This window comes from Epinephelus lanceolatus, chromosome 11 (assembly GCF_041903045.1).
Source record: "Epinephelus lanceolatus isolate andai-2023 chromosome 11, ASM4190304v1, whole genome shotgun sequence".
Lineage (NCBI taxonomy): Eukaryota > Metazoa > Chordata > Actinopteri > Perciformes > Serranidae > Epinephelus > Epinephelus lanceolatus.
This window is the reverse complement of record NC_135744.1, coordinates 1,547,591-1,569,207: the sequence shown is the minus strand read 5'-3', so window position 1 is coordinate 1,569,207 and position 21,617 is coordinate 1,547,591. Positions and strand designations below refer to the sequence as shown.

General features: G+C 43.1%; 1 protein-coding gene across 9 annotated transcripts in view; it reads left to right on the top strand.

Moving 5' to 3' along the window:
* Positions 1-21,617, top strand: part of LOC117266123 (sialate:O-sulfotransferase 1) — a 211,467-nt gene that overhangs the window by 103,587 nt on the left and 86,263 nt on the right. For 2 of the 9 annotated variants that reach the window (XR_013492290.1, XR_013492289.1), the window contains exons 1-2: positions 12,926-21,392; positions 21,535-21,606. The exons of 1 other annotated variant lie outside the window; for it this stretch is intronic. Coding sequence is in view for 2 of the 8 variants with exons in the window: in XM_033641107.2 (XP_033496998.1) it covers positions 21,535-21,566 (32 nt within the window). In the remaining 6 variants the exon portion in view is untranslated. 6 more of the 9 variants (XM_033641107.2, XM_033641099.2, XR_004502472.2 and 3 more) reach the window with 5 other exon arrangements.

Genomic DNA, 21,617 nt, shown 5'->3' with positions numbered 1-21,617 from the left:
CTTGCACTTGAGCAGCATTATCAGTGCTCATCATTACATAATATTGGCCACCAAATTATTCATCAGTATTTCTTAAGGAATTCTAAGAGCTGATTCCACTAAGTGTCACTAGATATGATGGATTAATTTTGAATGGAGACCTGAATGTTCATATCAACAAAAAGATTGATTCCACATCTACTGAGTTTATGAATGTAGGCCTACCTGACAGCTTTGAGCTTACTCAGCATGTAAATAAAGCCACTCATCAGCATAGTAACATTCTAAACTTGGTAATAACAACAGTGGTAAACATTGACAATGTTTCAATATCTTAGTTAGCCATCTATCTATCACTGTGTGTTTTTTGGTGCCAAACTAAACTCAACAAACTAAAGGTGAAGTTCTGGTTCAAAAGAGACTTTTAGGTGGCAAGGCTGAAGCAAAGTTTTCTAATATAATGAGATAATTTGAGTCATACAGGTAGGGCTGCTCTGTAAATGACATGGTTAAAATTTTCAACAATACCCCGTTTTCTGCTTTAAATACTGTTGCCCCACTAAAGGTTAAAAAGAGGATGACTGACATAATTTCCCCATGGTTAAACAGTAACAGTGGCTACGGTTACATGATGGCTTCTCATTCAGAATGAAATGAATCTGAATGAAATCATTTGGAATTAGTTTTTCCAGGTAGTTTACATGGGAAATATTCATTCCGAATGAGGGTTTACACGGGAGATCAGTTTAATCTCCTTTATTCAGGTCTGCACAAGGTTTGGGGCAGGGAAGGTTTCTGATTGGATAGGGGGTGGGGCGGATGTTACGTGTTTACGTTTACCGGAAGAAAACACTGTAGTCCTCGCTCCGGATAACAAGATGCTTGACAACGCCATTCTTAGTGCCTTTTTTGGGCGTGTTTTGCCTCTTTCAGAAAGAGGCATTCTTGAAGCAGCAGTACGACAACAATCTTGTTCTGCTAATGCTTCATCTGTTGAGGAGGGGAAGGGAGGTAGAAGACTGTGCTGTGGAGAATGGAAACCGGTGAGTGCAACGAGTCCAACTGCTCTATCTCAGCCCGTTGCTATGCGCGCAATATACGTCATCGCGCCAGAAGGGCAAGGAAACGAGAATGCGCAGAGAGACCGGAATGAACTTAAAGAGGAATGAGTGTAGACATGCACACAAAATTCTTTCATTCGGAATGACAAACTGTTAAACCACCCCCTTTAATCGGATTTAATTTTCAGTCGGAATGACCATTTACATGACCACTTTTAATCGGAATGGCCTTTCATTCCGATTAAAAGTGGAATTAAACTGTCCATGTAAATGTACTGAGTGTTAATGAGACTAAGAAAATCTGCCGAGCAGCTGAAAGAAAATGGAGGAAAACTAAGCTCACAGTTCACTGCACCATATACAAAGAAGAGATGACTGCCCATAACAAAGCAATGCGTCTGGCAAGAAAGGATTACTTTTCCAAGATTTTCACCGAAAATGCTGGGAACTGGTATTATTCTCAACCATTGATCAGCTACTCAACACTGCCTCCACCTGTCTGCAGTTCTCTGCATCAAAGGGTGAGGAACTTGCATTGCTCATCAAAAACAAAATAACTTCAATAATTCAGTAACTGGTATTACTGCTGATGTAAGCACAGATGACATCAGTAAACCCTGTAAAAAAGATGTAATCATGGGGAAATTCAGCTGTATTACATTACCAGAGCTTTACAGAACTGTCAGTGTAAGTCCTCCACCTCTTGTATCGACCCTATACCTACAGCATTTCTTAAAACAGTGTTTCAAGTCAAGTCCTGAAGATTATAAATACATCTCTTCAAACAGGCATCTTCCCAGATGCCTTCAAAACAGCTGTTGTAAAACCCATACTAAAGAAACCCAACCGAGATGGAAATGCATTAACCAGCTATAGGCCGATAGCCATCCTTCTGTTCATTAGTAAGAATGAATAATCAGTGACCTCAGACTAAATTCTGATCAAAATAAGGTCTCAACTCTTGTCAAGTGCAGCATTTGATATGACTGACCATGACATCTTAATCAATTATCTTGAAAAGGTGATTGGTCTTTTTGACTATGAGTTAAACTGGTTCAAAACATGCATTAATACTAGGACCACCAGGATTACAGCACTCCTCCAAGCGCCACAATGGTCTGCCAGACCGTCATGTAACTTCATTGTCTGCCCGTGTGCTCAGAAGCACACAAAAAATGCATTTTTGAGTAATTTCCGAGAAGTTATGATGAAATAAAAAAAATATTACAGACTATAGAATAGGACTCTCCAATGTTTCATGTCAATTAATTAACACTATTTGTCAGCTTTTTATAATGCCTTTTTTTTTTTTGCTGATGCGCCATGTCTCTAGTTGAAAGTGGTGATTTGCTAAATACATTCTACAGTAATGAATTAGATTAACTTTTGGTCTATAATATTGTTGGCTATATTACGCATTTTAATAAAAAAAAAACAACTTAAGAATAAAAAAAATAAACACCGAAATAATTAGTGGAAACTTTTTTTAATTTTTTTATTGCTACTCCTCTCCTCTCTGACATACTAACACACACACACACACACACTGAACACGCGATTGAATGAATGAATGAATGACTGAATATTGGAAGCGGTTCAGCCGCAGTCCTGCCGGCTGGCGCGGTCACTGTAGAGGCAAGGCAAGGCAAGGCAATTTTATTTATATAGCACCATTCATACACAAGGCAATTCAATGTGCTTTACAAGGGAAATACGTTAAGATAAAACATTAAAAGAACAATAGATCATTAAAAACAAAAGCTAAAAGCAAGAAAAACAGTGCAGAAAATGCATTTAAAAAGCAAACATAAAGCAAAAGCAACAGCAGACAAACATAAAAACAATAGCTACAGATTATCCTAACAATAAGTTACATATCTAGTTCACTGGTAAGCTGCAGTAAATAGTAATGTTTTAAGCCCTGATTTAAATGAGCTGACAGTTTCAGCCGACCTCAGATATTCTGGAAGTTTGTTCCACAGGCGGGGAGCATAGAAACTAAAGGCTGCTTCACCTTGTTTGGTTTTGATCATGGGAACACTGAGTAAACCTGTTCCAGATGATCTGAGGGGTCTGGATGCTTCATAACGTACAAGTATATCAGAGATGTATTTAGGCCCGAGACCATTTAGTGCTTTATAGACAAGTAACAAGATTTTAAAGTCTATCCTTTGACACACAGGAAGCCAGTGCAGTGATTTAAGCACTGGTGTAATGTGCTTCACTCTCTTGGTGTTAGTGAGGACTCTGGCAGCAGCGTTCTGGACGAGCTGCAGTTGTCTGATTGATTTTTTACTCAGGCCTGTGAAGACACCGTTACAATAGTCCAGCCTGCTGAAAATGAAAGCATGAACAAGTTTTTCTGTATCTGGTTTAGACAGAAATTCTTTTATTCTTGCTATGTTTTTAAGGTGGTAGTAGGCTGATTTAGTAATTGTCTTAATGTGACTATTGAAATTTAGGTCTGAGTCCAGAACTACACCAAGATTTCTGGCTTGATTTGTAGGTTTTAGTGTCATGGCGTCAAGGTGAGCACTGACTATTGATCTTTGTTCTTTGGGGCCAAAAACAACTATCTGAGTTTTTTCTGTGTTTAGTGGTAGAAAATTCTGGCACATCCACGTATTGATTTCGTCAATGCAATTATTTAGCAGATGTAGGGGACTGTAGTCATCTGGTGACACTGTTATGTAAAGTTGTGTGTCATCTGCATAAGTATGGTAGGAGATGTTATGATATTCCATAATCTGAGCAAGAGGGAGCATTTAGATGTTGAACAGAAGAGGCCCAAGAATGGACCCTTGAGGAACTCCACATGTAATCTTTGTTCGCACAGATTCATAATTGCCAAGTGACACAAAGAAATCCCTGTCTTGTAAATAAGATTTAAACCAATTTAGCACAGTGCCAGAAGGTCCCACAAACTTTTCTAGTCTGTCGAGCAGTATCTTATGGTCAACTGTGTCGAATGCAGCACTGAGGTCCAGTAATACCAGAACCGAAATCTTTGATGCATCACTGCTCAGATGAATGTCATTTAAAACTTTTACAAGTGCAGTCTCAGTGCTGTGATGTCCTCGAAATCCAGACTGAAAGGCATCGAAGATATTGTTTTGCTCCAAGAAGGTGTTAAGTTGCTGAAAAACAACCTTTTCAATGATCTTTCCTAAAAATGGTAGGTTTGATATGGGCCTGCAGTTATTTATTACTGAGGCATCCAGATTAGGCTTTTTTAAGAGAGGTTTAATGACTGCAGTCTTCAGGGCCATTGGAAAAAGGCCTGACTGAAGAGAACAGTTGACTATCTGTAGTATATCTGATGCTATGCAGTCAAAAACATCTTTAAAAAAGCTTGTAGGCAGAGTGTCAAGGCAGCAGGTAGTGGACCTAAGGTTTCTAACTATGTCTGTCAAAGTAGCATAATTTAATGGGTGAAAAAGTGCCAAATTAACTGGAGTAGTCTTATGAGGCACAGGTGAAATAGCCACTGTGTTGGAGTTACAGACTGTCTGTCTCATCTTTAAAATCTTGTCTGTGAAAAAAGAAGCAAAGTCATTGCATGCCTTGGTGGATAGCAGTTCAGGAGGGACTGACGCTGATGGGTTTGTCAGTCTGTCAACAACAGTAAATAAAGTCCGTGCATTGTTGTTATTTTTGTTGATAATCTCAGAGAAAAAGGACTGCCGCGCCCTTTTTAGCTCCAAGTTATAGATGTGCAGACTTTCCTTATAGATGTCATAATGAACCTGGAGTTTGGTTTTTCGCCACCTGCGTTATGCTTTTCTACATTCTCTTTTTTGAGCTTTTACCTGTGTGGTGTTCCTCCATGGTGGTTTTTTCTTACCAGAGACAACTTTGACCTTCATGGGGGCAATATTGTCCATAATATTCATAGCTTTAGAGCTGAAACTATGAACCAGATCATTGACAGAGACTGAGGGCAGAGCTGGTGTGGGTATAAAATCCTGGGTGAATAGTGTACAGGTGTTTTCGTTGATATAGCGTTTTCTGATTACCCCTGTTGTACTTTTACTGGTGTCAGCGGAGATGGTCATATTAAAGAAAACACAGTAATGATGAGAAAAGGCAACATCAGTCACCACAACCTCAGAAATGTTGAGCCCTTTGGAGATAATTAGATCTAAAATATGTCCCTTATTGTGTGTTGGCTCTGTTACATGCTGGGAAAGTTCAAAGTTGTCCAGGATGTAGAAAAGTTCTTTCGCACTGCCATCTTTGGGATTATCAATATGAATATTAAAATCACCCACTATAACAACACAGTCAAAATCAATACAGACAACAGACAATAGTTTAGAAAAGTCATCAACAAAGTGTGCACTATATTTTGGAGGCCTGGTTACTAATACTGCTTGACAGGAGGATCTCAACTGCAGTGCAACCTATTCAAAAGACTCAAACTTCCCATATGACAACTGTTTGCACTGGTAAACATCCTTAAATAAAGTGGCTAATCCACCTCCTTTCCTGAGTTCTCTAACTGAGCTGATAAAATGGAAGTTTGGGGGGGCTGATTCAGTAAGTACTGCTGCATTGTTGTTTTCATTTAACCAAGTTTCAGTTAAAAACATAAAATCAAGGTTTCTCTTGATAATAAAATCATTAATTAATAGTGACTTGCCAGCCAGAGATCTGATATTTAATAAAGCTAAGTTTAGTGTACTAACATTGTCTGACACAGTCTGTGGCTGACGCATAACTGGAGTCAGATTAGACAGAGTAGCTGTGCGCTTCGAGTACACATTGTTTTTCCTGATGCTAGTCAAAACAGGAATGACAGACCTTGGAGATGACTCTGGCTGATGCTTTTCAATTTCAAGATGTGTTTGACCATGCCACCGGCTATTTAAGATTGCCGGTATGTTTAAGGAAGCGGCATGGGGTCTGACTCATCTCTGACAGGCACCTGAGTGATGACATCTAGGGCTACTATTTAAGAGTTCATCAATTTGACTGAGCTTTAGTGTGGCAGCTTTAACTAACTCCTTGATTGGTGAGCGTGGTGGAGGGGGGGGTTGACGCTGGCTCCGTGGTGATTGTGGTGGTGGTGGGGAGGGTCGACGTTGGCTCCTTAGTGTTTGCGCCGGTGCTGGGGGGGGGGGGGGGGCGACGTTGGCTCCTCGGTGGTTGTGGTGAAGGGCAGGAGGGGGGTTGTTGGATCCCTGACTGGGACAGGGACATCCTCTGAATGCCTTGGGTGATGTGGAGCAAAGGGTCAGGTGAAGGGGGAGAGATGCAGGCTGTCTGTCTCTGTGCCACGTACTTGTCCTTGGCTCTTATCTGTCCATTCTTGTTTTGGTATGGCCTTCCAAGAGCATGATGTAGGTTGGCCCCGAGTAGTCTGCATCCAGTGATGTTCGGATGAATCCCATCACGCTGAAAACAATCCTTACAGTTCCAAAAGATGTTAAAATTGTCAATGAACTTTATCCCATGAGTGAAGCATGCCGATGTCAGCCATGTATTCAGGGCAAGGAGTCTGGTAAAAGACTCGATTCCTTTCCCCAGGGTTGGAATGGGGCCAGAAATGAACACATTTTGTGACTGACAGTCACTCAGTTTCTCCAGGAGCAGGGAAAAGTCTTTTTTCAGGATCTCAGAGCCAGTTTTTCCTCGTAGAATGTCAAAAGACCCAGCATGGATGATGATCCTCATGTTACTGGGGTGTGTAGAGAGGATCACTGGCAACAGCTCAGTTAGCTCCCTGACAGACGTGTCAGACAGTTAGATTTTCAGTCTTTGCCATTCTTACATGCTTGGTTATTGAGTCTCTGATCAGGATGGTATCTGGCTGATCAGGTGTGGTGTTAGCGATACTTCTCCTGGCACTTGGCTTCTCAGGTGTGGAGTTAGCATAGTTTTTTCTAGCCCTGGGTCTAGCAGTGGTTTTGGGGCTATTGCTTGCATTTTGGATAGCCTTGGCCTGCCTGGGTTCAGTGTAGTTGGTATTGTCACATATTTCATTTGGAGCCAGTGCATCGTACCTGTTGGGTAGAGAGAGTTCAAGTGGAGGGGTGAGCGTTGGGGCTCTCTTGACTGATTTCCTGCTGGATTTGCCTTTGCGTCTAGTGACATCAGACCAAGTCCTGGCTGGAGTTGATGCTTTTGGTCGAGCACCAGTCCTGTGCCAGTAGGAAGGGTCGTTAGGAAAGGCCAGTTTGGGAGCCTCTGCAGCTGATCCAGTGGTGTTAGGACATATCCATGGGATTGTGTCAGCCAAGTCAGCAATGGTATGCTCCACATTTGTTGTATTTCCATATACACCAGTCTGTCCATCAGCCCCTTGTATGTTAGCTGCCACAGAGTCAATAAATTGTTCACTCTCACGAATTTGCTGTAGCGTTTCATTCTTCATTTGAAGCTGCCTTATCGTCTCAGTTAGTCGCTCACACTCTGTACTAAAGTGGTGAAAAATGGCAGTAGTCCTCTGTATTTTTCACAAATTAAAGTCCCAATGCTTTATAAGTATCCAGGATCTACTTTCTGTAGCTTTTAGCAGAAAAAAACAAGCATATCCACAAAAGAATGTAAGCAAAGCGGAGCGCAAGCAGCAGAGCGTCTGCACTGTAAGAAAGCCGGAAGCAGAATGAGATTACATTCGGGGTTTTTTTTATTATTAACATGTGTTTTTATATTGACCGTATTAATGGGTTTTTTTTTCAAATAAATATTTGGAAACGAAAATGTATGCTTTGGTGTACTTTTACAGAGTTTTGAAATATGTATAGCCCACCTGTATGTATCAAAATGTATAATTTTGAGGTATAAATGCTCAGAAGTCTAGTGTGCTTCATTTTTGTAACTTAAAGGCTTCAGAAAACATACAAGACACATTTTTAGGAAAAGTCATAGGAAGAGAACCTTGTAGGTTTTATCTAAACAGAGTTATTTGCATTATAAAAACCCAAACAGTCTGTCAGACCGTCGTGGCGGTTCTAGTGTTAAAGAAAGGAAGTTTTACGTCAGTCTTGGAGATCATGTGTCTGAGAAACACAACTTCTGTTTTGGGGTTGCACAAGGAAGCTGCCTTGCACCAATATTATTCTAATTAAGGCCCTGGCAAAGGCCCAGTTGCGCCCCCTACAAAATTTCAACAAAACAGCCCCCAAAGTTGCTTTCATCTACATGTACGGAACTTGGTAGGCACATGTAACAATCGAGGATGTACCAAAAAAGCCTCTTGGGCCCATGCTTTAAACCCAACAGGAAGTCAGCCATTTTGAATTTACTGTGCAGTTTTGGTGCATTTGTAGCCATTTCCAGGGGTCGTAAATTAACAACTAGTCCTAGAGATTTTATCCGACCGACTTCAAACCTTGGTCTGTCCCACCGGAAGACCTTGAAGAAGAAAAGTTATTACAGGCTTGAGTTTTCACCAAACCATGTGACCGTGGCAAGGCGGCAAACTTAGGCATCTCCCCACAAAACAGGAAGTAGTTTATAAGTCCAGCATACTTGGTCCAATCTTCCCCAAACGTCACAGGATTGATGGCAGTCCCACCTTGAACACATCTGCATGTCAGTCTTTAGTGATAGTTATAGCTCCACCTTCTGGTAACAGAAAATGTCATGTTTTATACTTTGATGTACACCTCCTACAAAGTTGACCTGATATACGTCAAACTTGGTCAGAAAAAGCCATAAGACCTTGATGATGCTTTATTGGGAAAACTGTGAATTTTCGTCAAAGGGTTTGGCCATGGCCTGGCGGCGAATTTCGATGTTTCGCCATGATGACAAAAGTTGCTATAACTTCACTCCATGTGGGCATATCTTTCCAAAACTTCACACATATGATGACAGTCCCACCCTGAAAAACTCTACAGAGGAGTTTTGAGTCACCGTCATAGTGCCACCTACTGGCAACAGAAAATTACTATTTTCATTCTTTGATGTCCCTCTTTTAGCAGGTTAATCAGACCAACCTCAAATTTGCTGATAAAAAGTCATAAGACCTTGATGATACTTAAAAATGAAGCTCTTGAGTTTTTGTCGAATGCTGTCACTGTGGCAATGCCTTATTTGCCATAAAACAGGAAGTTGTTTTTAAGGAGCAAGGCATGCTTGAAAACTCATGAAATGTGGCACACACATCAGAGGTCCCAAATTCTGCTGTCTGATATGATTTTTGTGCTTTGATGTATCAAGATGGCTCAAAAGCACCCCCTACAAAATTTCAACGAAACAGCCCCTATAGCTGGCTTCACCTGCATATATGAAACTTGGTAGGCACTTTTGTGCATTTTTGCCCACTTCCAGGGCTCGTAAATTAACAAACTTGTCCTAGAGATTTGATCTGATCAACTTCAAATGTTGGTCTGTCCCACTGAAAGACCTTGAAGAAAAAAAACTTAATACAGGCTTGAGTTTTCATCAAACCGTGTGACCATGGCAAGGCCTTAAACTTCCATGTGTCGCCATAAACAGGAAGTGGTTTGTAACTCCAGCATACATGGTCCAATCTTCCCCAAACTTCACAGGATGGATGACAGTCCCGCCTTGAACACATCTATATGAAAATATTCTGTATTTCGCATAGTGCCACCTACTGGCAACAGGAAGTATGTCTTTTGAGATATTTATCTTTTGATTTATGTGAAATTTACATGTTGTCTATTTGATGTACAAAATCATGACATATCATCAATGCATTCTCCAGGGTCAGCATTTAATGGTGTGGCTGTGGCATAGCATCAGGTTTAAATGTCTCGCCATGAGACATGAAATTTCTACAACTTCGGAGTAAATGGTCTAATCTGCACCACATTTGACATGTTTGATAATAGTCCAACCCTGTACATGTCTATGTGACAATTTTCAGTCACAGACATAGTGCCACCTATGAGCAACAGGAAGTCTTTTCAGACACTCATCTGTTGATTTACCTGAAATTTACATGGTGTGGTCTATATTTGATGTACAAAAACATGACATATTATTGATGCGTTCTCCAGCGCCCTCTCATGGAAAAAGGATGTGGTACAAAATATGAATTAGGTCAGTCAGGCATATGACAGTGGTGAGTGACAGTTTCAGCTGAGAAACACATCACAGTGAAATCAAACAAAGTTCATCTCAAGACTTGTGTCTACATCCCGGACCAGATTGCATCCACAGTCTATCACATACTATCAACCCGAATTAGATGAACCTCACAGTGGAGACCGTAACAGACTTGGAAGCTTTCATTTACTACTACTACAACCAGCAAAACACCACGGACCTACTGGACACACCAAACCCTCTGAAAAGAAAAAAGAAGGACTCCTCAACAGACACCACCGGTCTTCCAAACTCCGAAACTGAGGTTAGTCTCTTGGACAGCATTAATAAAAGACTTGTCCTGCAATTTTTACTACACACGGATATTAACGACATACACAATAGCCTGGAATTTGCTCACAACATCATATCACTTCAAAAAACAAACCAGGACTTACAGACCTCCGTTAAATCACTCACCAAGCAAATGCACGCTGTCACAAAAGGGAACAAACTGATGAAAGAAACCATTCTGGACTTACAAACCCGTTCCATGCGTGACAATCTCATCTTCGCAGGCATCCCGGAAAAATCACCCGACAATCCAGAATCACTGCTAAAAAACTGAAACTACCACCCGACACCGTCCAAAACATCACATTCCACAGAGTTCACCGCCTTGGAAAACGATCAGACAACAGACCCAGACCCATCATAGCCAAATTCGAGCACTTCCAGCAAAAAGAAGTGGTCAAAAGCAAAGGAGAGGAACTCAAAGGAACCACATTCTGACTAAACGATCAATACCCACAAGAAATCAATGAACGACGCAAAAAACTGCACCCCATCTTAAAGCAAAACCGGAAAAATAATAAACGCGCATCACTTGTAGTGGACAGACTGTACATAGATGGACAGTTATTCAGAAACACAAAAATCACGCCATGGCTCCACTGAACGGACTGCAATGAATCGAAATGTATCATAAATGAACTGACATTAACCAATGATTAACTGAATTAATATAATATTTCAACCTCCTATGACTAATATTCCTTTGCATGAGGAAACTGTGTAATACCCAGTAATGCACTTACCAGTGTTCCTCCCTGCCTTTGTTCATCTCGTGTTTGTTTATGTTGTTGTTCATGTCCTTCATATTCTGTTTTCACCAGCCTTTTCTATGTGCAGTCTGATCATTCTGCCGACATCTCTTTGAGAAACCCATCATTGAAAGAATATTCATATTTCTCCTCCCTCCATCAGTCTCATTCCAGAATTTATTTCAGTTCAAACCTCCTACAAGATGACATTTTAATACATCACTCTGAGAAGATTCCGATTTTAACTCCATGATCCAAAGAGAGTGGGCATCCTTCCTGGAGATGAACGACTCATTGTTATGGGAAACAGGTAAAGCAGTATTAAGGGGTAAAAGCATATTCAGCACACAAGAAAAAACAGAACTGGAACTGGTAAACACCTTAGAGCAACAAATTAAACTCTTAACAGACCAATATACTAATAACTAGGGATGGGTGCTGACACTCCGTATATTTATGGTACTGGTGCTGACGTATACGGTAGTAATAAGACCGGATAACAACGCATATTTCGGTGCCCCATTTCAGTGCGGCCGCGCCCCCTGCGTGTTCAATTGTAACACGGCACTGCACGTGACCTTTGTTTTTTAACATGCACTGCAAGTGTGAGACAGATGACGAAGAAGAGCTTCCAGTCAAGATGCTGCCCAAGGGGGGAAAGCATTCCCAAGTTTGGCTTTACTTTTCTTTAAAAGATGCAGACTCTGCAACTTGCCACAAATGTCTCAAGAGTTTTATGTGTAGGGGTGGCAATACGTCGAACTTAACCAAGCATCTGACCATGCATGGTATATACCTAAAGGTTGAAAAGTGCACTGTTTTTGATAGCTTGTGAGACCCCCTCGCCAAGCACATTATCTGCGGCCAGTCCTAGCATCCCCACCGGTAAAGATGAGAGCCCTAGCCCTGCTGCCTGTGTTGTGGACATCACTGATGATGATGACAGTAGCAGCCTTTTGTCGTCAAGTAAGTATTTTAATGTTGTCAGTGGTAAATTAGCCTACTTTGTGTAAGCAAGCAAGTTAACACACTAACGCGCTCACGCTGAGGTAGCAAACAACGTTGCAACGCCAAGCTAACAATTGGTGTGCTACGTTCGACATTTCTGCCAAGTGTCAGCTTTTTCTTAAAAGTTAGAAGATTTGAGGGCAAAATGTTAAACTTAGGATCTTGCATCAAATTTAGACGGCACAGTTTATGCATTTAAGCAAAACGTGACAGACTGGCTGGTTGATGGGCTAGCCTACATTACTGATTTTGATCATCTTATGTTGTTCAAGTTGTAGCCTATATGAATGTAAAATAATGATGAACTTAAGTTATTTCACCAGCATTAGGCAGCGTAATTAAACATATGTTATATTTTTAATAGAATCAGACAGGTCTGGGCCTGGGTACCTATTATAGCGGTCTTGTGCTTTCATCTACCCGACCAGCGGCTTTAAGTAGAAAATGAGGGAGGGGATGGCATGCAACTTGTGCAGATACTAATGACCTGAAGAGGACTAGAGTTGACCTTAAGAGAAGACCTGAAGAGGCTAGACCTATATATCATGTTAAATGTTTAAAACAAGAGCTAGACAATGTGTTTGTCCATAGCAATTTCATGTTTATATTTTGTATCCCTGGCTTTCCAGCTACAGCAGTGACTCCCTTTACCCTGGCAAAGAAGGCCCAGTTGACCAAAGAAAAGGTGGAGGAAGTACATAGAGCGGTCACAAAATTTGCGGTGAAGGGCCTTCACCCATTTTCCATAGAGTCACCATCATTCAGGTAAATATGTTGTCATGTTATGTAAAAATAGTGTTTGCTGTGTAGGCTGAACTGCCATGCTAAGACGTTACCACCCTCCATCCAGAGATGGCCTCTCCAATATACTTATTCCTGCATGGTATTCTGTGGAGAAGAGCAATATCATTCAGAAGTTGGGGCAGGTCAACAAGGTAGCCATCGCCTGTGATGGATGGACCGGTTTGGCACAAGACCACTATCTCACTGTGACTGTCCACTATATCTTCAGAGGCAGAGTAGAACAGAAGGTGCTGAGCACTGAAGCAGTCTATCAGTCCCAGACAGGACCAGTAGTGGCCAAGGAGATAGCCAGTGTTGTGGAGGAATTCAACTTGAGTTGAAAAATAATTGCTGCCACAGTGGACAATGCCAGCAACATGGATGTTGCTCTAAAAAAAAATCTGAATTTCTTAAAAGTGGAGTGCTTCGCCCACACACTAAATCTAGCAATACAGAAGGCGTATGAGATCCCTGCAGTGTCAAAATGGTGTGCCAAGATCCGTGTTGTTGTGGTATGGCTCAAGCGGTCTACCCTAAGCAAAACTGTACTCTGAGAGAAGCAGCGAATCCTCAGTGAGTAGCATAGATGTAATAACTTATCTCAAAAAGTATTGTTTATAATGCCAGCAATTGTTTATTGTAATTGAAAATGTCTATTTGTGTTTAAGAGTTGCCAGAGCATAATGTAATTCTGAACGTAAATACACGCTGGAACGCCCTCTTCCTGATTGTGGAGAAATTTATTGAGCAGTACAAAGCAATTCAGGCAGCTGCTCTGGATCAACGGCTGAGGAAGCCAATGGAGAAGGACAGGTGAATGACAAGAGGGTCACTTGCTAGAGAACAATTAACAATTAACAATTAATTTATAATTTACTCTAGTCTTAACATTAGTATTCATTTTTCCCAGACTAGAAAAGCTAACAAAATGATTTCGATAAGGCTGAGGAGTTCATCAACTGCATGCTGTCCAAAATGTGCACATTGCTGTCTTCGAAGGAGTGTCCTTTCTCCTTGAGGTGTAGATAGACAGCTGAGTCTTGCCCTGACGAGTTAGCCCTTCTATGTTGGGCCATGCGTTTGTTTAGTGGTTGTTTTGTTTCACCAATGTCCAAGTCTGGGCATTCCTCACTGCATTGGACAGCGTACACTAGGTTGTTCTTCTGAGTGTGTGGTGTACGGTCTTTTGGGTGTACCAGTTCTTTGTCTGAGTGTGTTACTGGGTTTGAAATACACAGGGATGTGATGTTTGCTGAATATCCTCCTGAGTTTTTCAGATACCCCAGACACATAGGGGATGACAATGTTATTGCGCTTGTTCTTTGAGTGCTGGTAGGTACGTTATCAGCTCTGTGTTGTAGGGTCCTGATAACACCTAGTTTGTGTTCCAGTGGGTGGTGAGAATCGAACAGTAAGTATTGGTCTGTGTGAGTGGGTTTCCTGTACACCCCAATGTGGAGGCCTCTGTCCTCTGTAATGTGCACGTCACAATCCAAGAAGGGCAAACTATTCTTCACAAAGAACTGGTACACCCAAAAGACCGTACACCACACACTCAGAAGAACAACCTAGTGTACACTGTCCAATGCAGTGAGGAATGCCCAGACTTGGACATTGGTGAAACAAAACAACCACTAAACAAACGCATGGCCCAACATAGAAGGGCTAACTCATCAGGGCAAGACTCAGCTGTCTATCTACACCTCAAGGAGAAAGGACACTCCTTCGAAGACAGCAATGTGCACATGGTGAAGGGAAGACCGATGGTTTGAAAGAGGTGTAAAAGAAGCCGTCTATGTGAAATTGGAAAAGCCATCTCTCAATAGAGGAGGAGGTCTGCGACACCCCCTATCCCCCACCTATAATGCTGTCCTTTCATCATTGCCCAGGAGGCTTAACAACTTAACCTCTAAAAACAACGGTCTGTAATGTTCTCTTTAGCTGTTAGTGTGTTTGTGTTAATTTCCTGTTTTTATTTTGAAATCCTGTTGTTTTTGGTTGATGTCTAGTTTTACTTCCTGTCTTTGTTCTTTTCCCACCTTTTGATCACTCACCTGTGACTGATTTGTAATCACCTTCACCTGTGTATATATACCATGTGTTTTCACCAGCCCTCTGCCAGATTACCATTGTCTCCCAGTGTGTTCATGCCTTCCAGCCCTGTGGGTCTAGTTTTGTTTGCCTGTTTTTTGGACTTTGAAGACTTTTGGTATGTTACTCTTGGAATTGCCTTCCTTTGGATTCTGCTTGAATTTTTGAGTAAAGAACTTTGACTTTCTGCATTTTTTGTCCTGGGTTTTTTTCCTCTGCATCTGAGTCTTTTCTTCTGAAACGTGTCAGTGTAATCTGGCCATGACAGACTCAGCAGAGGAAGACACTCTTCGTTCAGCTCTCCGTGCTCAAGGTAAAAGGCTTCATGAACATGAGCAGCAATTATCTTCTCTTTGTGGAGGTGTACAAGAACTGCATGCAAGGCAAGATACTTTTCAAACTGCAATGACCAACCAGATTCAGGATTTAACCAATCAACTGCAACAGATGTTAACTCTCCTGAAACCTCCAACACCTTTACCATCCCCTCAGCCTTCTCCTGTACCATGTGTTCCTGAGAGTCAAGCTTCATATCGGCCCGAGGCTCGCCTTCCAAACATTGAGAGGTATGATGGAGATAGCTCAACCTGCCGCTCCTTTTTGTCACTTTGTTCTATGACTTTTGAACTGCAACCTCACTCATACCCAACTGAAAGTTCTCGTGTAGCCTTCATCATAACCCACCTCACAGGAAGAGCTCGTGAGTGGGCTACAGCTGAGTGGGATAAGCAATCCATGTCATGTCAAACTGTTAAGAGTTTTTCTGAGGCCCTTCACAAGGTATTTGACCACCGTACTCCAGGCAGAGAGGCAGCCCAAGGGCTGCTGACCCTGCGACAAGGAAGCAACAGAGTGTCAGACCATGCTATCTGCTTCCGCACCCTAGCAGCAGAGAGTGAGTGGGATGAGAACTCTCTCAGAGACACTTTTTTGCACAGTTTATCTGAGGACATCAAGGACCATCTAGCACCACTGGATTTGCCCCCTGATTTTGATTCTTTAGTTGCCCTGGTTATAAAGATTGACAACAGACTTCAGGAGAGAAGAATGGAGAGGACCCGCGGAGCCCGCAGACCATCAAGCCACTTGGAAAGACCAGCTTTGTCTACAGATTCTTCCTCCTCCTTTATTCCCTTGACTCCACAGAACAACACAACAGCATCCTCTTGTGGATGTGAGGAGCCCATGCAGATTGGACGCACCCGTCTAACCCCAGAGGAACGCCAGCGTCGCCGGAAGGAGGGAAGATGCCTTTATTGTGGACTGCTGGGCCACTTCCTCGCTGCATGTCCAGTAAAAGATCAAGCTCATCAATAGGACGAGGGTTATTGGTGAGTCAAACTTCTACTTCACAAAATCCCTCCAGACCAAGATCTAATGCTTGATTGACTGTTTCCGAGTGTTCCCTGGAGCTGGCTGTGTTTGTTGATTCAGGAGCAGATGAAAATTTTATGGACAGTGGGTTAGCAAAGAAGCTAGGTCTGGCCTTAGAATCTCTGCCTTGTCCTCGGGAGACCACTGCACTGGATGGCCGGCTTCTTTGCTATATCACTCAATGCACCCCTGCCTTAAGTCTGACCATGTCAGGTAACCATTCAGAGATGATTTCATTTTTAATAATTGACTCCCCTGAGTTTCCACTTGTTTTGGGTCACCCGTGGTTAAAGAGACACAATCCACATATTGACTGGTCCACTGGGGTTATTTTGGGTTGGAGTGAATTTTGCCACTCATCTTGTCTCATGTCTGCCTCACCCAGTCCCTGTTCCAAGAACTCTGTCTCCAGATGTTTTCCAGATCTCTCTCGTGTCCCTTCTGTCTACCTGGATCTTAAGGAAGTGTTTAACAAGTCCCGAGCCACCTCCTTGCCTCCCCATCGGCCATATGACTGCGCCATTGACCTCCTGCCTGGAGCCTCTCCACCTAAAGGTCGCCTCTACTCCCTGTCTGCCCCAGAGAGAGAGGCCATGGATGAGTACATTCAGAGTTCCCTGGCTGCAGGAATCATCCGTCCCTCCTCCTCACCTGCTGGAGCAGGTTTCTTCTTTGTGGGTAAAAAGGACAAGTCACTACGCCCATGCATTGACTACAGAGGTCTCAGTGAGGTCACAGTAAAGAACAGGTACCCTTTTGCACTTATGTCTTCTGCTTTCGAACAACTGCAAGGGGCCTCCATTTTCACTAAACTGGATTTAAGAAACGCTTATCATCGAGTTCGTATCAAAGAGGGGGATGAGTGGAAGACGGCCTTTAACACACCTAGTGGTCATTATGAATATCTTGTCCTTCCCTTTGGCCTCACCAATGCCCCTGCAGTTTTTCAGGCCTTGGTTAATGATGTCTTAAGGGACATGTTGAACAAGTTTGTTTTTGTCTACCTTGATGATATATTGATTTTTTCCAAGTCTGAGGAGGAGCATGTGCAACATGTCCGTCAGGTTCTTCAGCGGCTGTTGGAGAATCAACTTTTCGTCAAAGCAGAGAAGTGTGACTTCCATCAGCGCTCTGTTTCATTTCTGGGTTTTATTGTGGCACCAGGCAGTTTCAAGATGGACCCAGATAAGGTTAGTGCTGTCACGGATTGGCCTGTCCCTACTGACAGAAAACAGCTGCAAAGATTTTTGGGGTTTGCCAATTTCTATAGACGTTTTATCAGGAACTATAGCTCTGTCGCAGCCCCTTTACATTCTCTTACGTCCCCAGGAACAAGGTTTGCATGGAGCTCAGAGGCTGAGGAGGCCTTTAAAACCCTCAAACAGCGGTTTTCTTCTGCCCCAATCCTCACCCTACCAGATCCAAGATTGCAGTTCATCGTTGAGGTTGATGCATCGAGTGTGGGAGTGGGAGCTGTCCTCTCTCAGCGCTCTTCCAAGGACAGAAAGGTTCATCCCTGTGCTTTCTTTTCTAGAAAACTTTCTCCCTCAGAGCGAAACTACGATGTGGGAAATCGGGAACTATTAGCTGTCAAGTTGGGCTTGGAGGAGTGGAGGCATTGGCTAGAAGGGGCAGAGCAGCCATTTCTTGTGTGGACGGATCACAAGAATCTGGAGTACATCAGAACAGCTAAACGACTGAACTCGCGTCAAGCCAGGTGGGCCCTTTTTTTTAATCGGTTTGATTTCACCCTCTCTTATCGCCCCGGCTCCAGGAACCTAAAGCCAGACGCCCTGTCCCGTCAGTTTGAGTGTGAAGAGTCTCCAAGGACTCCTGAGACCATTCTTCCACCCTCCTGTGTGGTTGAAGCAGTAACATGGGGCATAGCTGAAGAGGTCAGGCGGGCATCGGAAGGAAAGGAGATTCCTGAAGCCTGTCCTGAGAAGCACTCTTCCAACCTCAGCTGTCATGCAGGAGTTGCACGCTTCATCAGCCTTCTAAGACAGCGTTTCTGGTGGCCCACAATGAAGGAGGATGCCCAGGAGTATGTTGCTGCCTGCCAGGTCTGTGCCCAAAATAAGACCTCCCGCCACAGGCCAGCTGGGTTACTCCACCCTTTATCTGTTCCCTGACGACCCTGGTCACACATATCTATTGACTTTGTTACTGGACTGCCTCCCTCAGAAGGTAACACTGTAGTTCTTACTATTGTCGACAGATTTTCTAAAATGGCTCATTTTGTCCCTCTGCCTAAGCTCCCTTCTGCCAAGGAGACGGCAGAGGTCATGTTATCTAATGTTTTTCGGTTGCATGGACTCCTTCAGAATGTGGTGTCAGACCGGGGACCCCAGTTTGCTTCTCAGTTTTGGAAGGAGTTTTGTAGACTCATTGGAGCCACTGCGAGTCTGTCCTCTGGATTCCATCCACAGTCAGATGGCCAGACTGAACGCTACAATCAGGAGCTTGAGACAGGACTCCGCTGTTCCGTATCCCAAAATCCTTCCCTCTGGAGCAAGTATTTGATCTGGATTGAATATGCTCACAATTCTCTCCCTGTCTCTGCTACAGGTCTCTCTCCCTTTCAGTGTGTGTATGGTTACCAACCACCTTTGTTTCCTGAAGCTGAGAAAGAGTTAGTTGTGCCCTCGGCCATGGCTCTGGTCCGCCACTGCCACACAACCTGGAGAAAGGCTCGAGCAGCTCTTCTCCGAACCTCCAGCCGGTACAAGGAGTCAGCGGACAAGCAGCGTTCTCCCACTCCTTGTTACAGGGTGGGTCAAAGAGTCTGGCTTTCCACGCACAATCTCCCATTGCATCTGGAGTCACGCAAGCTGGCACCAAGGTTTGTTGGGCCTTTCCCCATCACTAAAATTGTGAACCCAGTGGCTGTGCAGCTCAAACTTCCCAGGACTATGAGAGTTCATCCAACTTTTCATGTGTCCAAGATCAAGCCCTTCAAGGTCAGTCCCCTTGTCCCCTCCTCTAGACCCCCTCCCCACCCCCCAGTTATTGACAGCGGACCTGTTGACACTGTAAGACGCCTGCTGTCTGTCCGCCGCAGAGGCCGTGGACTGCAATACCTTGTTGACTGGGAGGGGTATGGACATGAGGAGAGGTCCTGGGTCCCTGCTAGAGACATTATTGATCGCACCTTGATCAGAGACTTTCATCAACGCCATGCTGATCAACCAGGGATGTCAAGAGCCGTCCCTTGAGGGGGGGGGGGGGGGACTGTAATGTTCTCTTTAGCTGTTAGTGTGTTTGTGTTAATTTCCTGTTTTTATTTTGAAATCCTGTTGTTTTTGGTTGATGTCTAGTTTTACTTCCTGTCTTTGTTCTTTTCCCACCTTTTGATCACTCACCTGTGACTGATTTGTAATCACCTTCACCTGTGTATGTGTACCATGTGTTTTCACCAGCCCTCTGCCAGATTACCATTGTCTCCCAGTGTGTTCATGCCTTCCAGCCCTGTGGGCCTAGTTTTGTTTGCCTGTTTTTTGGACTTTGAAGACTTTTGGTATGTTACTCTTGGAATTGCCTTCCTTTGGATTCTGCTTGAATTTTTGAGTAAAGAACTTTGACTTTCTGCATTTTTTTGTCCTGGGTTTTTTCCTCTGCATCTGAGTCTTTTCTTCTGAAACGTGTCACGGTCATTCACAAATGGCCTCATGTGACTCTAACGACTCCAGTGACAACCGTTGCAGCAGGAGTTTCAACAACTGTTGCTGACACACCATTGGAGCACTAACGAACCAGTGACATCATTGGCCTTGTGAAGACCTCCCCAGAGGTTAAATACCTGGGTGCTTCCACACCAGTTTGTCAGACTAGTTTCAGCCTAGTCAGACAAGCATGAACTGATGAAGCCTCTTAAGAGGTGAAACATCTTCTAAGACAAAACCAAGTCCAGTTGCGTTCGATTCAATTGCCTTGAGATAACTATGACCTGGATGAATGAGAATATCCACAGGCATAGTCAATACATAATGTGTTCAGAAAAAGGAATGAAAAAAATCCGACCTCTGTGGCAGCTGCAGGCATGTAAAAACTCTGACCAATCCCTGCCATTCGGTGCGAATGGAAAGAACCAATCAGATGCCTTCATGTCTCATCCTGTCCGAGCCCCCCCTCTGTAAACTGAACTGAACTGAAAACTTGCTCTCAGTGCGTTTGCGTTTATGCTGGTGGAGACTGGGTAGAGTCTCCACCTTCTTCTGCTAATCCATCCCACTCCAATCCAAATCTATTGGTCGCAACCTCTTTCTTTTTGTCCAATCATGAACAGGCCCGTTTTTAATGGTGTATCACTTTTATTTTAAGCCTGGAATTTCCCAAATCTTCCACCCTTAGCTTTGGATTTGCTTTCACTTTATTTTTAAAAAACATGTGAATCTTAGGGACTTTCTTTATGCAGCCCTTTGTGCTCTTATGCAATATGAACCTATAAATGTGCATCAGGTAATACAAACATTTGAATGTGTGTGTGTTATCATACAGAACATTTAGTGTGGATATAATGTCAGCTCATAACTCTGTATTGTGAACATTTTGACATGTATAATAGCGCTTTAACACATATAGATGCTTTTCAATCGGTTTTGTAAGACCTTATACATAAAACATGGTTATATGGTGTTTATGTGGCTTTTGTTTCTTAATCAACTTATGCATTATAACACTTTTACTTGATTGGGGATTAACTCTTACACTACAGGATTTGTTATTTTACTCAGCTCTCCTCTGCCCTGCTGCTGACTCCTACTGCAGGGTGCACATTCAAGTTTGTGTGGGGCCGTGGCTTTGGACAGAGCACTGACAGGAGGGGGAGGACGGGGTGGAGCTTAGAGGAGGTGCCGCTTTCAAATCTTGCTAGCTCTCCAACATTACCAACTAAAGCTTTAAAGGCAGGCTGGAAGTAGGTGTTGCTGATGCGTGGTGGGACAGGTTGGCGAGGGCAGCAATTGCAAATGCTACAGCAGCAGCACCACAGGTATTTCACTGTATGTATCTCTCTGTGTACTCAATACTCAGTGCTCATTTTCAAATGCATCATGCCCATGTTATTGATTCTGTGATAAAGTAATGTTGTTTGTGGGAAATGTGTGTGTGTGTGTGTGTGTGTGTGTCTACAGCCTCCAACAGAGGGCCCTCAGACAGAAGTTGAGGTTGAAGATGAGGAGGAGGAGGAGATGGCATAAAAAACTGTAAGTTCAGA